Source organism: Pocillopora verrucosa, chromosome 14, assembly GCF_036669915.1.
Source record: "Pocillopora verrucosa isolate sample1 chromosome 14, ASM3666991v2, whole genome shotgun sequence".
Lineage (NCBI taxonomy): Eukaryota > Metazoa > Cnidaria > Anthozoa > Scleractinia > Pocilloporidae > Pocillopora > Pocillopora verrucosa.
The window spans coordinates 20,869,227-20,882,890 of NC_089325.1; the positions used below are offsets into that span (position 1 = coordinate 20,869,227).

The following is a 13,664-nucleotide window of genomic DNA, read 5'->3' on the forward strand; positions in this document are numbered from 1 at the left end:
TAGAAGTTCCTTGTGAATTGGTTCAATCTCTTGTAGGTTCCCTTTATTACTACAACAAGTGTTTCCTAAACCTGCAGTACAATATATTTATCCTCAAAGAAACAATGGAAGTATTATCATTTTGTAACTTGTCGCCTTTCACCATCTTTAAAAAGTTTTTATTATTGTAATACACAAGCGTAGGCGTCATCTGAAACAACATCCTTTGGCCAAAAATGAATGTAAACCAGTACCAGACAAAATGTCACCCTTTGTACTCTTTTTGATGGAAATCTTTGTGCAGTTTTGAATAATTTGTACTTCAAAAATTAGAAGGGTCATCCCCTAATATGAATGGTATTAACATACCTGCGGCAACATGAGAAGAAAAAAAACATTGTTGTTCTATTAATATTTTAGTTAAAACCCATTGCGTGCCATTGCGATCCAGGGATTCTTTCATTTCTTGTGAGTTACTTCCCTAGCAGGCGTTGGCTTAGTGCCAAGTGATTTAAGATATTACTATTTCTGGTAGTATGCATTCTACATGTGCATGTTAGACAGCGTGTTTTTGTTGTGAGTTGTTTGTCTCATATGACCACTTAAGGGTGACAACCAATTGTTTCCATTAAACCTAGGAGTGTTCTTTTCATTATACTAAATGTTTAATAGCATGTTGTTTGAACCGTGATGTGGTCACTTGAAAGGTATTACAGTTGAAATTTCAAGGATCTTACGCAGCACTTAAAGTAGCTGTAAGCAGTGCTGATGCTTTTTCTTTGTGTCCAAAACCGTACTATTATATTCTGATGCCATCCGCCAATGTTTAATCTATGATTGAAATAGGGCGGTTTCCAAGGAGATTTTAAGCAAGTCGGTATAAAGGTTGTTTGTCCACGACCACAACTCGTGATACCAAAGAAAGATGTTACTTATCTGTCACGAACATAAAGCATATGTGAGATCCCCGCAAGATGTCAAACTTTAGACCATCCAATAACTTGGTCAGATGTGCTACCAACTTGGCTATAGTGACCTTATTGCACTAAGCCTTTAGTATACTAGATTCGTGTGTGTCTAGCGTCCTGCGTTCTCTTTGAATGTGTGATTTTCAAAGCCTCTTTTGTGTTGATAGATTAAAGAAGATGGTAATTTCTGATTTCCATCAATGAACAAAGAAATATGTCGATCAATGTTAATGTGTGTGGGAGTTTGCTATGTTGCTTAGACTGTGAAAATGTCTGATATTAGCATAAGAACGCAATGATGGCAACAGGCAACTAACCAAACAGGAGATTTTAACAGAAAGGACATTAGATTGATGAATGCATGTCAAAACTTTGAAAATCTATCTGCTGTCTTATATATAACAATAGTGAATAATTGCCAAGAGAATAAAAACCGCAAATGGCAGTTTAGTCACGTTGCCGCTTTGAAATCATCACCGCCTTTCACGTGTTATGCCGCAGGGGAAATTTTGAACTGCCAGAGACAGTGAATACATTAAGCCACTGCCAAAATTCACAGAGAGAAGAGAGTTCAGTCCTGATATGATATTTTTCCAGGCGTCGCGGCTGTGACATCTTTACTCCCCATTATTTCAGGGCGGAGTTTTCAATCTTTTTTTTTTTTTTGCTCAATAGGCACCATTCAAGGAATAGACAATTGTGAACACCATAGAGGTTGAAAACAGCTTAATGCACTAAAATTACAACAGACAGCTCTTAGAGGACTTATTAACTGGGACAAAACACCATAACTGGCTTTCATTGACATCCCTTGAGGTGACCATAAGCCTGCTTACAATCTTGTTGCCTCCTTAAGTTGTTGCATTCCTGCACGCAAAATGTATTCTTAGTCTAGCTTGGTCAACTGTTTTGTTGACATCCCTGAAAGTCGCTATCAACCCAATAACAATCAAGTTGCATGCAAGCCTCTTTGTTAATTACTCTCCTTCACATGCAACTATGACTCAGTATAATTTGGTGAACTGTTTGCGTGAGTCTGTATTTTTGCTGTAGAGTAGGGGAACAGTGATAAAAGTTAGGTCCTTGGCCTGCCATTCCAAGATAAGAAGTAAACATGTGCTGCCCTATGTGGTCGCAGAGTTGTTTCTGAAAATTGAGTACCACTGACTCCTGATAACTCACAAATTGATAAAGGTTCGACTTCTGAGAAGTTCCAAGTTATCAAGAGATGAGACCAAATTGCCGGAAATCAGGGTTGAAAGGTGTTTGTTGTATTTTGGTAGATACAATGAATGCTTAAATCAAATTTTATCATCATGAGTGAAAATGGAGCAACACAATCCTCATTAAAATTTTTCCATCTTATGAAGCGTAATTCAAAGTAGTTTGACTAGAGAAGTCCTAGTACTTTTCCAGGGTTCCATGTTCAAGCCTTTTTCAAAGTTGCCATGTGACAACCAAGAATTTTTTAATTGGTCGCAAGAAATGAAAGTTTAATGGCCTGGTCTGCATTAAATTTAATTTTTGGAGATTCATGAAACATTTCAAGACTTTTACAGGACTAACCATTGAGATAGAGGCAACATTTGCAAGAAAGAATGATGAATAATTAAGAATATTTCAGGAAAATTCTCATGTCAGTTGAACTTTAGACCATAAACACTAGTAACAATGACACAACAGTCTGCTTCTACTGATGTGTGCAAGTGGCCATCTGGATCCTAAAGCAGGAAATTTAGTTATCAAAATTAAAAAAAAAATGGTTGCAGCTTGGAGGATGTGTATTGCGACCTGTTTCAAAGACAGCTTTGTTAAGCTGCTAGTGCTGCATTCATGTGCTTTATATAGTTGCCTCACAAATAACGCAATGATATGGCCTTCTGTGTTTTATCAGGTTTGACTTGTCACAAATTTGTAATATATTACAGTTCAAATTATCTTGGGTAACCATCAGGGATGGAAACCAAAACAACTTCCCGTCAGCAGGAAATTAAGTTATTAGGGACAAGCAACAGCTTTTAGTTAATATCAGTCAGAGATAACAAAAAGAGTGAATGCAAGGTCTGTGAGGTGTAGTGGGTCACAAAATAGGCGTTATAATAATAACAATAAATTTAATTTTTACAATATGTATATATTCATTTACATATGCTCTTATGCGCAAAGAGAGAAACAAATATTTGAATGAAACATAAAGTTCTTGAAAATCATAACTGGAAGGAGGCAGACCAGTTGGCTGTTTACACAGCGCGCAGCTGAGGAGATGAACTTGGGGAGGTGGGGGGGACCACCAAATCCAATGAGTAGCAGGGTGGAGGGCTTGAACCCAGGACCACCAGATTACAAGTCCAATGTCCTAACCAACCCAGCCATACTGCCTCCGCAAGAGGCAAATCCCAAAATACAAATTCCTATCATGTAGTTGTATGATGGAAAGTGTTAACGTTCATATTTGAAAGCAAAAGTCTTCTATATTATTGTTTAGGATGAAGTCAAGTCTCTCCAAAACACTGTCGATCGTCTAAAAGCTGAAAACAAGCAACTTCATGAAAAGATGATTGAAAGAGAGCGAACAATGGCGTCTATGGATTTCACCAACAGACATCGTGACAAAGATGATGGTGGTACTGGAAAACTAGACATTGACATGTTGGTAAAACTTACCACCAGATTACAAGAAGCAAGCTACACTTATGAAAATCTGCGAGGTGATATGGACAAAATTAAAGAGGTACTTTAACAGTGCCATTACTGTTCCCATGGTTACTTAAAGAAAGCTTACCAGTGGCATAATAGTAAGGAGAGTGATTCCAACTAAACTCAACTATACCCATCATTACCCAGAACTGAATTTTTTATTGGTATTGGAGCAACTGATAGTCCCAAAATTTTTTTTTTCTTTATTCTCATCCTATAACTGCTCCATATTGTATTGATGTTGTGAGGAGAAATTCTGTTTTGGTCACTCATGGGAGTTCCAGGACTAAAGGCAAAATAATATACACCATTAATGCACATTAAGCTTACTTTACAGCACACCAGTATGACCAAAAGTTACTAACACCACAGGAATTGCAAAAGTAACAGACCAATGCATGCATGCTGTTCAGAAAATGTATCACATACATAGTTATGTTTTAGTAACCACAGAAACAAAACTGTTAGTTTGTACATGTTGTGATCAATGGTTATGATTATTTGTCAATCAGGTTTAGAAATTAGGATCTGTCATCATATAGTTTTACCCTTTTACACTCTCTGCATTTGCCTGTCAGCTTATAAACTTAGCTGATAACAACTTGTGTGCTGTGTCAGTTTGGGAACCAGGAGGATGAAATTAAGACACACTTTGTGTCTTAAGCTGATCACTTAAGGGGAGGCTAAGTGATGTTTAACAGAAATTGTGGACTATTGTACAATGAATTATTTGCTGTTATTAATCCTTAAACTCCCATGAGTGACCAAGACAGAATTTCTCCTTACAATATCAATACAATATCAAGCAGACAAGTGATGAGAAAAAAGAAAAATATCAATTAGGAGAGTTGATCCAACACCAAATTCTCCAAACTAACATCAAAAGAATTGTATAGAAGATATTATTATTGTGAGTTAAAGGGTTAAGGTCTCTTGTTAGTCTTGTGATTATTGTTCAATCAAGTTTGCAAGATAAGACCCTGTCGCCTTTTGGCTTTATCCTTTAACCCTTTACACCCTAACATCAGTTTTCATATTCTCCCTACTGTTCTTTATACATTTCCTAGGTTCTGATAAGGAGAATTTGTCAAACAACCCAGAGCTTCTTTAGTTGGTGGTCATTTCCTTCATTCTCATGACCTTACTGTTTTATTCAGGGGTGATATTGTAAGGAGAATCTAGATGCTTGTTACTCTTTGGGGTTCAAGGGTTAATAATTCCTGCCTCTCCTCATTGCAGACACAGTTAAAATTAACCTTTTCTCACACAAGGTTTCATCAGTATTTCTCATTACTGCCTGCCATACAATTCTTAAGATGGTAATCTGGAGAATTTAGTTTTGGATTAACTAATAAGCCCCTAATTTATAGTTTTATAATCAATCCTTTGTTCTCATCAATTGCTTGTCTGATATTATTTTGTTATTGTAAGGAGAAATTATGTCTTGGTTTCTTCTGGTTGTTAACTACATTTGAAAGTGAAAGTGCAGCCCCAAAGTGTTAGAGGGTCTGATTAATTAATTAATTTTATTTCATTATTTGTTTTGCTTTCAAGGGTGGTCTTGAAGAGAAAGTATTTAAATTAATTACCTCCTCTACAAAACCACGTTAACACTTGTAAATATGATGTATAAGAATTACTGGTAAATGCACAAAACCTGAGTAGATCATGAAAAATTCACCTAATATTAAACCTCAACAATTTCTTTCTCAGGATAACAAGAGATTACAGGAAGAAAATAGGACTCTAGTTAGGGAAAATTCACGTCTCAAAGAAGAACCCAAATTTTCAAAGTCTCCTCAGAGGTAAGTAATAAATGAGTCAACTATGATTAAGGCTCTTTGTGCTTTTAATTATCAACCCTTTAATCCCCAGGTTCTGATTCTTAATTCTCCCTTCTGGTTGCTACATGTTTCCTTGTAAATTAGTTACAAGAATTTGGAGTAAGATTTAGATAACAACTTCTACCTGATAAGTTTGAATATTCTCATTACCTGCTTGCTGAATAAAGTATGGATATTATAGGGAGAAGTTTCATGTTAGTCACTACCTGTAGGTAAAAGGTTAATAATTGTTAGAATGCTATATTTGACAATTTGAAAGTTGAGCATGTTTTTTCACAAACTAACATGTGATCTGAAGTTAATTGAATAAAACATCTAAATTGTAGGAAAAATCAAAGTTGGGTGATAATTTTCCAAAACTAGGTTGATGTGAATTTACTTTTGTCTAGGAATTATGATAATTTGTCAACATAAATAAGAACAGAACAAATAAATTTGAAACTTTTGACCTAAATTTGTTTTGAAATATAACATCCCCATGGGCAAAACTTAATCTTTAGCTGATTATGTGTAATTATGATTTAGACAATAAATTTTAGAGATATATTTCATTTTTCCTTATGTAATTAAAGAGATGAGCCCATATTGATGAATGTTACATGATACTCTTCATATTATCACTGACCTTAATGAACAAGTCAATTTTTAGTAATGCTGTAAATAATTGTAAATTGTGTCCTTAACCCTTTAACTCCCAAATCAAATTTGTAATTCTCTTTACTGTCAACCATACAATTCTAATAATGTAAGTTCAGAGAATTTAGTATTAAATCAACTAATTATCCCCAAATTGATATTTTTCTTAGTTTAATCTCATCACTTATCTGGTTGATATTGTATTGATATTGTAAGGAGAAATTCTGTCTTGGTCACTCATGGGAGTTAAAGGGTTAAACAGCTGTGGTCAGCAGATAGAACAGGTGTTCCTTTCGATGTGGAAAATTTGACATGGAATAAGAATATTTAAATTAGATAAATTTTTCCATTTTACCAAGTAACATTTGCTTAACAAGAATGGCTCAGAAATCAAGATTGATAATCAATAAGCCTTAGGTTATCAGGTTAAAGGACTTAAAATTCTGCCCCACTGAGAATAATTACAAGACTAGAGGTAAATTATTCCATTGCACAAAGTAACATTTGCTTATCAAAAATTGCTTAGAAATTAAGACTGCAAATGAATATGGTTACTGTATTTCCTCAAATAAGCACCACAGCATTTATTTAATGGTTTGGCAAAAAGGAGGGATGCTTATTGGAAGGAGGATGCTTAATTGAGTTACCAATTAATCATAACTGTTACAATTTCCAGAAACAACAAATACGTTTAGGACAAATATGTGCAGAAGAGATAATGTCTAAGTAAAAAAAATTCCGCAACTCTCTTAGGATAAGTGTTTGTTGCTTTGGTTATTGTGATCAATTCTGTGATTGGTGGACTTGACTGAAAGGACTAGGTATGATTGGCTACTTCTGCTGTCCGATCACAGGTGTCCGGTTACAACCCTACAGAGTGATTAGTGAAAAATAAAGCAGCTACTGCAGCAATCACATTTGAGGAAATTGTAATGGTTATGATTAATGCTAAATACTCAAAAAGTATTCTGTGCAAGGTAATACCAAAGTGTTTGATAATTATTTTGAGACCCTGATTTTATTTAGACAAATGACACATTTGCTGTGGCAAACTCAATAGGTACAGTTTTCTTACATGTAGAATCTTTGGATTTTTAAATTTTCAATGTCTCTGCAATAATTAGTTCTATAAAGACAGAAAATTTCTTTTAGTTTAAGATTATGAAAGTTATGTCAATTAACAACAAGTCTTAGCTGCAGTTAAAATTAATATCAAATGGCAAAATTGACAATTGTCTGGTATGTTGAACTCCCCAAAATAACTTTAAACTTCTCTTAAAGTCAGAAGTTTCAACTTGTGATTTGCTTCTGCTTGGTACTAGAGAGATTGGCATCTATAACTTGTAAAGACCAATTCTGATAACCTGAACCCTTGCTAACTCAAACCTCTCACTAACTCAAACCAAAGCCTATTCCACCCTAATTTTGTCATACAGTTACTGTGGTTTTACCCTTAGTAACTTGAACCCTCAATAATTCCAACTTCCTGCTAACTCAAACCAAAACTGATTTCCCCTGGATTTCTGTCATATATATTACTACAATTTTACCCTAGATAACTCAAACCACCCGCTAACTGGAAGCAAGTTTTGTTTCCCTTCAGGTGTATTCTCCACATATTCTAAGCCTTAATAACTCAAACTATATCTAACCACCTCTGTAGTAGTTTAGTGTTACATTTTCACTCGACTTCTCTATAGTTAAATGTATACTGTCTAAACATAGTATACAGTAAATACAGTTCTCCCTTATTTCTGGTCCTTTGCTTGAACTCCTGATAACTCAGACCTTTTTCAATTTCCCTTGAAGGTTTGAGTTATTGGGATTGTACCCTTAAGATTATTTTCTTGAAGGGTTAATAAGAACAATCTGCTAATTCACAGCAGCTTTCAGGTTGAAATTATTTTAGTGCAAACTGAAAATGCAGCAATTCCTGTTATATATTCTGTACATTTACAATTATTTCTCTGAGGGAGATCTTCCATATTGATGGCCATCTAAATTGATAGTCAGAGTAAACAGTAGTACCTACTGTCAGAGTAAACATTAGTCCTTACTAGTCCCCAATATTATTCTGGAGAATGCCTGGTTGGATACCACCAGTATTTAATTTCAGACATGACAGGACCAGTGATAAAGGAATTGAATTAGTTGATTAGACCTATTGAACTGCACTGTCTCAATCATAAGATGATGTTCATTAGTATGTACTGTGCAGGTGAATAATGCTTTTTTCACAAACTGATTGGCTGGTTCAGACATGATGAGCTGGTACTTTTCATCTCTGAGCAGCTCAAGGGACAAAATAATGGGTCAACAATTTAGTTCCAGACCATTTTCTGGTATATTGAAATATGATAAAATAATTTTTTTGGTTTCTGTGTGGTTTACATTAAAACAATAATTTACCACAGTGTCAGCAAAGGTGGTGGATATTTGCTTTGCTTTGCTGCTTCAGGGCTTGGTAAATATTCACCACTATTGACCTCCATTTCTGTGAATAATTTTTCACCATCAACTGACTTTCAACCCTCCTTATTCCCAAAGTCCTATCTCTTCTTCCCTTGAGAAAGGACAGTGGTTGTGGCTGGCCGCATGTCTTCCAGAATTTTGGTCATTTAACAAAAAAAACAAACAAACAAAAATAGAGGGAGGGGGTCATGGACACCATGCATGCTTGATTGGAGGCTATTTTTTAGAAAAATTAATGTATGTTGTTCTTTCTACTTAAGGTACAGTCATTACACAATGGCTGGTCTTCAGACAAAGGTGGGTCAGTATGAACGTGAGGTTCAACAGCTTAGAAGGGCACTTCGAAGGAGTGACACCTATATAGAGGATTTAACAAACAAGCTGGAGTCATCCTCAGGGCCAGCTTCCTCCAAACTTAAAAGGGCACATCTTAGAACTAGCCCTGTACCATCTTCATGTACAATAACAAGTCTCGCAGATGACCAAGATCCATCAGAGAAGAGTAAAAGTAGTAAAAGCTCAGATGTTATTGATGTTGAGAACCCCAGTCCACCTGAAGATGCAAGTCCTCCTGTTGACAGTAGTCTAAAGAAAAAGATTTCAACTGCAAGTGATAATGAAAATATCACTTCCAATGGTCACTCCCCCATCCTAGCACCAGTTAGCAGTGAAAGGTTCTCCTTAGATAATACTACTTCATATGGAGGAGAAGAAAGGGAATCAGGTTTGAGCTCCAGACGTAGCTCTGAAGTCAGCTTGTATGGTCAAGACCTCGATATTCCTCCTGGGCCTCTCACAAGTTCACTAAACATTCTTGAGCCAGTGGAAGGAGAAGCTCTTGATCGACCTCCATCTAGAGGTGAGCTTTTGTTACTTGGCGACCCTTCCAGCAGGCGACAGGAGAAGCCTGCATTGGAAGAAAACCTCAATATGTTCACAGCAAGCCGAAGATTGATGATGATGAGTGAGCGAAGAGCAAGGCAAAGAGAATCACTGGAGCCTGGTAAACTTTTGCGAGATCTTGGATCTTGTTCACCAACCAGCTCTGAGGGAGGAAAAAGAAAATCGCTTGATGCAAAATCACTTGATTTTGATTTATTTACTCCTGCACCAGACGAGGAATCACCCAGCAATTCAGCTTCACAGGAAAATTCCTCTCCCCCACCAACATTCAATAGAGATGCAGAACTTACTGAGGGTGAGTCCCCCTGTTTCCGTACCTTTTCACTAGCTAAAATAAAGTCAGAAATTGAGGTAGATAATGAAGACGAAACCACTGCCAAGAAGCCAAGACTTGACTCAGATGAATTCCCAGATGCTGAAGAGGAGGATAAAGAGGAGAAAAAAATTAATTGATTGCACCACCACTTCATTCTTTAAGAATCTTTTTTCATATCATGTGAAAGCACAATGTAAGTTTTTTTACCAGGTGAGAGGAGTTATTTCATAATTTTAATTTATTGTAAATCATGCTTTTATTAATGTTGTATATATTATTTACTTATTAAGTTATTGAAAAAAGTTATACATTAATAGTGCTGCAAAGTAGGATCAAGTGGTTTTTATTTGTAAAGATGATGTGTATTTTTTTAGATGAGCATGTACAGTATTGAAATGAAGTAAAGAGGGAGAGGAAAAAATTAATTTAGAAAGTAACAGCTAGAGAGTTAATGACAATCATTCACCAGAATATGTTGATTATCCTTATTAATTCACAGAGTTTCTTCTGTTTGTGTTGAATTTTTTTCCCTTAACATCATCATTTTAACAAACAATCTGAAGAATCAAATAATTCAAACATTTCTCTCTGGACTATTTTGGACCTTTAGAAGAACAACATTATTTCATGAACTGTGGGTATGCCTGAGGTTAATTAAAAAGGCTTTTTGCAACAGTTTATCGCATAACCTTAGTTTTTGGTTTAAATACAATGATCTGAATTTTTTTGTAGCATGTGGTAATTGGAAATTTCATTGAAGGAAAATTGCCACATTTTCAACTGATCAGAGACTTTAAGTGGAATTTTGTCTTTGGATATGTATTCTGGCTAAATGAAACATGATCTTTCTACACTCCAACAGGAAGTTTGCCATTTGTCAAGTAACCAACTGTTGCAAAAGGACTATTTAAATTTTACTCATTTGAAAGAATTTTTTTAAAATTTAGTGAATTGTGTTTGTGTAAGAAGAGAAATATAACAGCCTCTTTCATCATATGTTATTTTTTTGGTAACATAACAAACTGATTCGTTTCATGCAAAATTATTTTGTTGACATGTAGCAAAATCAAAAGATTTTGACTCTTGGTGACGTAGTTTTATTAGCAGAAAATGAAGGGGAAAATTTTGCTAGTTGTCTGAATCCTCAGTGGGAAATTCTATTATCTTAGTCTACAATTGTTTTAGTATGTTATGGTGACATACTCATCAAAGAAAAAAATATGTTTTTCAAACATCTTACTTAGTTTGTACCTAACATCAACAAAAATCTTTTACACTTATCAGATCAATGTCAGTATCTGAGCAACTGTGCACCACCTACCCCTCCCCAAACCTAACATCAAGATTCTAAGTTGTTATCAGTTGACTGTTGTAGGGTTAGGGGAGGGGGGAAGGGTGGACAGGAGCTAAGATACTAACATTGATCTAACTTATCAATCTACCAAAATGATTGAGCTCCTAATAGTACTGCCATAATTGTTTTAAAAAATCCTCCGCAAAAACTAAGGTCACTTTTTCATTTTGAACAATAATTTGTAACAGTTGAATGATATTTGAAACTCATATAGTGTTACCTAGGGGAACAAGGTTTTCTTATCCAAACCACAATAATTTTTTTATGCAAATACAATGGTTGTGTTTTATTATTTTCCACTACATTTATATTAATGACTCAAAGTAGACTTCATTCCAGTTCATTTATGAACGCTAAAAGATTAAGTTATTAATATTTAGTGAATATGTGTATTCAGTAGATTATAGTTAGGTTAAATCTGACAACTTCTTTAAAAGAAGGATAACTGTGTCAGTCTAAAAGACAAGTCAATTAACTATTGTTTTGATTTTGTGACAATTACAATCACTTGCATGCCCACACAACCTTCAAATTTAAACGTCAGTAGACATATATGCATTGTTATCAAGCTGTTATAAAATAAGCCAGATTTAAATTTACAGAGTTCAAATTTTGTTTGAATATGCTATGTTTTGTAGTTTATTGTTCTTAATGATTTCCTTGATTAAGCAAAAATATCCAGTGAAAATCTCTTTCCATATGCATTTTAATTCTAAGAAATTTTGAGTTTGTGAAGCGGCGTAATTGATTGCAATAGTTACTGTTAGAAGTTTTGTTCAGATTTTTCTTGACCTTGCAACAACAGTAAAGTTATAGTAGCTGAGAATTATGGCATTAGAAGAGCACATTAATTTCTGGCCTTTCTGAGGCTCAGGAGCGACTTGGAGAGAGTCCCTGTAATGTCCTGTAGATTAAAAAAAAAACGGGTCTTTAGTTCACTAACATCAAAATATCACGAAACCCCCTCCAAGAATGGTCTGGTACTCTATGGTGATAGTAAATTAAGGAGGGGTAATTTTCTTGTAACTTATACTAAATATATTTACAGATTCTGGCTTGTACTTGAAGTCACTGTTGAAATTTTTAAGAGTAATTTGAAAACCTTATCATATGATTAGTGTTACAAACTTGTTCTTAGCAACGTTAATTTGTTTAGCTGAGCTGCAGGGTATCAATGAACTTTTACTGGTATGATAGACAAATTGGTTTACATTGGTGTGAGCTTTTAATGCCCAAGATACAATGGTTAATTCTCTCCACTGAAATCCATATATTTTCTAGTTAACTAGATGGGAGAATTTGGTGTGATGTCATGATATAACCTTTTTGACTGATAAGTTTGTTTGTTCTCATATCTTGTTTGTGAGGTAACATCTGGGAATTGCAGGAAAATTGCATGTTGATGAAAAGGGTTACCCCTTTTCTCATAGGAGGGATCATTACAGATATTTTCCTCATGTTGACAAATTGTCTCACAGAAAGCAAATAAGGAGTAAGGAGATGATCAAACAATGGGTATTGTTTGGATGGAACACCATTTTCTCAACACTAGTTAGCCATGAACTTTAAGGCTACCATATTTGAGAATGAACTTTCCTACAGTAGTGTAACTAAATGGAGAGGCTACAATTCTCTTCCCCTTCTCTCTTCCCCGCCTTTTTAGTGGGTTCCTTTTTGTTTAATGTAATGAACGCTTCTCTCACAATTTCTGCTAAATTATGCTAACCCTTAAGTGATTCTGTGTTGAAGTCTATCTCAGAGCACCTTCATCACAGTTCAAATTCAGCTGAAAGGTTGGGAAGAATCATGAATTACCATTTAACATATGCAAAACCTAGAAATCAAAGTCTATTTTTCCTCTTGTCTATTAAAGAATATGTTGATTTTCTCTCCAAAGCCCTTGTAGGATTCAAATTTGAATCTTTTTTGTGATAAGGTTTTTACAACTGTTAATGTCCGGATATAACTGTATGTTAATTAGGTCATGCTTAAAGAATGCTTTATGTTTAAAGCAAAGGCTAGAAAGGCATTTTTGTAATTTTATTGACGAAGGTCATTAAACAAGAAAGAATTTCAGCGTATTGATTCTTTACAACATGTTCATGAAGAGTTCGACCCTTTATCTTCCCTCAGATGGTATGAAGGTGGCATGCCTTACGCACCTGTTTATTTTCGTACCGCTCTTCCAGTTTTTCTGCCTTTAAAATTAAGGGTCTCTCCAACTTATTTCCATATCTTTACCCCTTTTTTCATTTCATTTTTCTGTTATGGTCTGTTTTCTCCCTACTCGATTTTGACCAGTGATTTAGCAGCGTTGTTGCTTTAAACTTTGACCTACCAATAGACATTTTTATCCTCAGAGTGCTATCGTTATGAACCCGGTCACATCTGAAGACGTTCGAAAGTCTCCCGAGTAGCTTTCGAACATTTCTGTGGATGATCCCTAGTTTGTAGAGGTGTCCTCAAGAGTTGATTGAGGGGCTTTTTCCCACTTC

At 35.2% G+C, this 13,664-nt stretch overlaps 1 protein-coding gene across 1 annotated transcript in view; it reads left to right on the forward strand.

Annotated features, from left to right (window-relative positions):
- The window catches only part of LOC131775717 (ORC ubiquitin ligase 1), a 15,302-nt gene extending 2,052 nt beyond the window's left edge, over window positions 1–13,250 (forward strand). The window contains exons 4-6 of the mRNA XM_059091845.2: window positions 3,433–3,678; window positions 5,358–5,449; window positions 8,857–13,250. Of these exons, the coding sequence (XP_058947828.1) occupies window positions 3,433–3,678; window positions 5,358–5,449; window positions 8,857–9,952 (1,434 nt within the window). The 3' untranslated portion in view covers window positions 9,953–13,250. The remainder of the gene's footprint in view (window positions 1–3,432; window positions 3,679–5,357; window positions 5,450–8,856) is intronic.
- The last annotated feature ends 414 nt before the right edge of the window (window positions 13,251–13,664 follow it).